This window comes from Babylonia areolata, chromosome 12 (genome assembly GCF_041734735.1).
Source record: "Babylonia areolata isolate BAREFJ2019XMU chromosome 12, ASM4173473v1, whole genome shotgun sequence".
NCBI lineage: Eukaryota > Metazoa > Mollusca > Gastropoda > Neogastropoda > Buccinidae > Babylonia > Babylonia areolata.
The window spans coordinates 41,265,680-41,270,679 of record NC_134887.1 but is presented as its reverse complement, the minus strand read 5'-3'; the positions used below and the strand labels follow the sequence as shown (position 1 = coordinate 41,270,679).

Genomic DNA, 5,000 nt, shown 5'->3' with positions numbered 1-5,000 from the left:
CAGTAGTCAAGGCGGGAGAGAATGAGAGAAAGTACAAGTCTAGATGTTGCGTCAGTGGACAGATATTTCCGGACGGCACTGATGCGCCGCAGTTGACAGTTTTTTTGCATGGACGGTGTATTCTCAAGGACAACACCGAGGTTCCTGACTGACGTGGAAAGAGGGGTGGATGTACTGCCAAGTTTGATTGTGTCAATTGTGATGGAAGATAGTTTTTGTTTAGTTCCTATGATCATTGCTTCAGTTTTGTCCGCGTTCAATTGTAACTTATTTCGAGTCATCCAGTTTTGAATGTCCAGGAAGCAGTTGGATGTTTCTTGCAAGAACGACAACAATTTTTCAGGGGTATCACTCTTCTGGAGTTGAGTGTCATCAGCATAAGAATGATGACTGATATTATGGCGGTTGATAATTTCAGCGAGAGGAGCAGTGTACATTGTGAAGAGCACTGGGCCTAAAACAGATCCCTGTGGGACTCCATGTTCGATTTTAATGGGTTCAGATTGGAAATGATCAACAATGACAGACTGGAATCGATCAGTGAGATAAGATTTGAACCAGTTTAGAACAGTGCCGTTGATACCAAATGTAAAATGAAGACGGGAAAGAAGGATTGAATGGTCTATCGTGTCAAAGGCGGCTGACAAGTCGTGTGTGTGTACCCTTGTGTGTGTGCTTCCGAATGTACTTGTACCTATGTGTACCTTTGTATGTGTACTTCTGTGTATGTACCTGTGTGTATGTACCTGTGCCGTGTGTACCTGTTTGTGTACCTGTGTCTGTACCTGTGTTTGTACCTATGTGTACCTTTGTATGTGTACCTGTGTGTGTACCCGTGTGTGTGTACCTGCGCCGTGTGTACCCATGTTTGTACCTGTGTTTATACCTATGTGTACCTGTGTTTGTACCTGTACCTATGTGTACCTTTGTATGTGTACCTGTGTGTGTGTACCCGTGTGTGTGTACCTGCGCCGTGTGTACCCGTGTTTGTACCTATTCCTATATGTACCTTTGTATGCGTACCTGCGTGTGTGTGTGTGTGTGTGTGTGCAGGGAGCTGACGGTGCAGGTGGAGCTGGCCCGGGTGGAGGAAGGCGGGGTGAGCAGCGCCGTGCTGCACAAGGCTGTGGAACGGGTCCAGATGACGTGGGCCGGGCAGCACGGCTCCGGGCTGTCCTCTCTGCACGGCCTCCCTCTCTCCGACGCTGAGGTGTGTGTAGATAGATAGATAGATAGATAGATAGTCAGATAGATAGATAGATAGATAGACAGACAGATAGATAGACAGATAGATAGATAGACAGATAGATAGATAGACAGATAGATAGATAGATAGACAGATAGATAGATAGATAGATAGATAGACAGACAGACAGACAGACAGACAGATAGATAGATAGATAGATAGATAGATAGATAGATAGATAGATAGATAGACTATAGATAGACAGATAGATACATAGACAGATAGATAGACAGACAGACAGATAGATAGTCAGATAGATAGACTATAGATAGATAGACAGACAGACAGACAGACAGATAGATAGATAGAGAGATAGATAAGACATGTAGATCTTCTTCTTGTTGGTAGTCTGCCGGGAGCCGACGATGGCAAGGTCTGTGCACTTCAGCGATGACAGCGCATGTGACTGTGCAGCCCAAAGCTGGAAGCACACAGGCGCCCTCCAGGAGATAGATGTATATTGCTGTCATATCTGTCCGTCTCTGTCTGTGTTTGATTGTCTGTGTCCATTTGTCTGTGTCTCTCCGTCCGTCTGTCTTTGTTCGCCTGTCTGTCTGGCAGTCAGTCTGCCTGTCCGCCTGTCTGTGCGTCTGTAATTTTCTCTGTCAGTCTCTCCGTCGGTCGACCTGTTGGTCTGTCTGTCTGTCAGCTGAGATCTCTGCATGGCCAGCCCATGTCTGATGCCGAGATGTATTATATTTTCCTCTCTCTCTCTCCCTCCCTCCCTCCCTCTCTCTCTCCCCCTTTCTCCCTCTCTCTCTCTCTTATTCCCGCTCTCTCTCACACACACTCTCTCTCCCTCACTCTCTGTCTTTATCTGTTTGTGTCTGTCTGCCTATCTGTCCGTCAGTGCGTCTATTTCTCTGTTTGCCTGTGTGTGTGAGTCTCTCTTCCTGTCCGTCTCTCTGTGCGCGTGTCCATCTGTCCATTGTGCAAAAAACACTGTATTGAAATGCACTTTCTGTGTGTGTGTGTGTGTGTGTGTGTGTGTGTGTGCGCGCGCGCACGTGTGTGTGTGTGTGTGTGTGTGTGCGCGCACGTGTGTGTGTTTGTGTGTGTGTGTGTGTGTGTGTGTTGACAGATCTGTCTGTACAGAACCACGGCCCGGGCCTTTATCTCGCACCTGTTGGCACAGCTGGACACGATGCACCCTCTCTTTCCCCCCTCCACCGACACCTTCGCCACGCTCAAACAGCGCTTCAGGTAAACTATCTAACGGGTTCACCTTACAACAGCTCTTCAGGTAATCTCATCTAACTGGTTCACCTGACATCAGCTCTTGAGGTAAACTCATCTAACTGGTTCACCTGACATCAGCTCTTGAGGTAAACTCATCTAACTGGTTCACGTGACATCAGCTCTTCAGGTAAACTGTTTAACGAGTTCACCTTACATCAGCTCTTGAGGTAAACTCATCTAACTGGTTCACCGTAACACACTCAAACAGCGCTTCAGGTAAACAATGCTTGAGGTAAATTCATTTATCTGGTTCACCTTAACATGCTCAAACAGCGCTTCAGGTAAACAACGCTTGAGGTAAACTCATTTATCTGGTTCACCTTAACATGATCAAACATCACTTCAGGTAAACAACACTTGAGGTAAACTCATTTATCTGGTTCACCTTAACATGATCAAGCATCACTTCAGGTAAACAACACTTGAGGTAAACTCATTTATCTGGTTCACCTTAACATGATCAAACAGCGCTTCAGGTAAACAACGCTTGAGGTAAATTCATTTATCTGGTTCACCTTAACATGATCAAACATCACTTCAGGTAAACAACGCTTGAGGTAAACTCATTTATCTGGTTCACCTTAACATGATCAAGCATCACTTCAGGTAAACAACGCTTGAGGTAAATTCATTTATCTGGTTCACCTTAACATGATCAAGCATCACTTCAGGTAAACAACGCTTGAGGTAAACTCATTTATCTGGTTCACCTTAACATGATCAAGCATCACTTCAGGTAAACAATGCTTGAGGTAAACTCATTTAAATGGTTTTCCTTAATGCACTCAAACAGTGCTTCAGGTAAATTCATTTAACGGGTTCTCCTTTACACGCTCAGACAGCGCTTCATGTAAACTCATTTAACTCAGTGGTTCAACTTAACACACTCAAACAGCGCTTCAGGTAAGCTCATTTAACGAGTTTTTCTTAACATGCTCAAACAACGATTCAGGTAAATTCATTTAACTGGCACAAATGAAGACGTTCAAACAGCACTTCAGGTAAATTCATTCAACTGGTTTTCCTTAACACGTTCAAACAGCGCTCCAGGTTAACTCATTTAACTGGTTCGCCTTAACACGCTCAAACAGCGCTCCAGGTTAACTCATTTAACTGGTTCGCCTTAACACGCTCAGACAGCGCTTCAGGTTAACTCATTTAACTGGTTCGCCTTAACATGCTCAGACAGCGCTCCAGGTTAACTCATTTAACTGGTTCGCCTTAACACGCTCAAACAGCGCTCCAGGTTAACTCATTTAACTGGTTCGCCTTAACATGCTCAGACAGCGCTCCATGTAGTAAACTCATTCATCCCGTCCACCTTACATCAGCTCTTCCGGTAAACTCATTTAACTGGTTCACATTGGCCACACTCTCACAGCAGTTCAGGTTAACTTATGTAACTGGTTCACCTTAACATGCTTTAACAGTTCTTCAGATAAGTTCATTTATCGAGCTCACCTTAACATGCTGAAACAGCTCTTCAGGTAACTGACTTGTTAAACTGGTTTTCCTTAACACGCTCAAACAACGCTTCAGGTAAACCCATTTAGCGTGTCAGAATGAGTCAGAAAGAAAATAGTATTTTCAACAACAAAAAAAAGAAAAGAAAAGAAAAAAGACCAGGTCGTAGACAGACAGACAGACACAGAAGGACGGAACATGTAGAACAATAACCACCCCGGCAGTGAAATATCCCGTCCTTGTGTGACTGTATGTACAAACAGAACAACTTTAAGAATTCGTTCTTTATTAGAACAGCTACAGACTGGAACAACCTGAACGACGATCAGCTGCTGGCAAGGGTGGAGAGCCACCAACACAGTAGCGGCAGCATGCGCGCTGTGTAGGAGCTACACAGCCAGACTGACCCCTACCCCGTTGTGTAAATAGCCAACTAGGCTCCCACAACGTAAACCATCAAAGTCAAAGCTAAAAGCAGTCTTGGTTTCCCGTGCAGCATTGTCCAGCACCTGGTGGAGTTAGACGTCTGGGAAGGGACGAGCTGCCCCAAGGCTGACCTGTCTGCCTCCCTGCTGGTCAAACTTCAGGTCAGACATGCACACGCACAGTACAGGCACACGTTCATTCATCCGCAAGCTCGCAGGCGTGCGCGCGCGCGCACACACACCGCAGACAAATGACATACACGCACGCGTGCACACACACACACGCACACACACACGTACATACACACAAGCACACACGCGCGCACGCACACACACACACACACACACACACACACACACACACAAACTCACACAAACACACACATAGATCCACACACATTCAAACACATTATTACACACATACACATACACACACATTCACATTCAAACTGAACACACACACGCATACACACACACACTCCCGCTTTTGTATGCACAGAAGCTCACACACAGAGAGAGAGAGAGAGAGAGAGAGAGAGAGAGAACCAGGTGATCCCTGATATACGTATATAAATGTGTGTGTACATACGTGTTTGTGCGCACGCGCGCGCACGCGTGTGTGTATG

At 45.6% G+C, this 5,000-nt stretch overlaps 1 protein-coding gene across 7 annotated transcripts in view; it reads left to right on the top strand.

Moving 5' to 3' along the window:
• LOC143288628 (protein unc-13 homolog D-like) overlaps positions 1–5,000 on the top strand; it is a 144,798-nt gene that overhangs the window by 109,875 nt on the left and 29,923 nt on the right. For all 7 annotated transcript variants that reach the window (XR_013056126.1, XR_013056125.1, XR_013056127.1 and 4 more), the window contains 3 exons: positions 1,054–1,210; positions 2,328–2,449; positions 4,446–4,536. Coding sequence is in view for 4 of the 7 variants with exons in the window: in XM_076597286.1 (XP_076453401.1) it covers positions 1,054–1,210; positions 2,328–2,449; positions 4,446–4,536 (370 nt within the window). In the remaining 3 variants the exon portion in view is untranslated. The remainder of the gene's footprint in view (positions 1–1,053; positions 1,211–2,327; positions 2,450–4,445; positions 4,537–5,000) is intronic.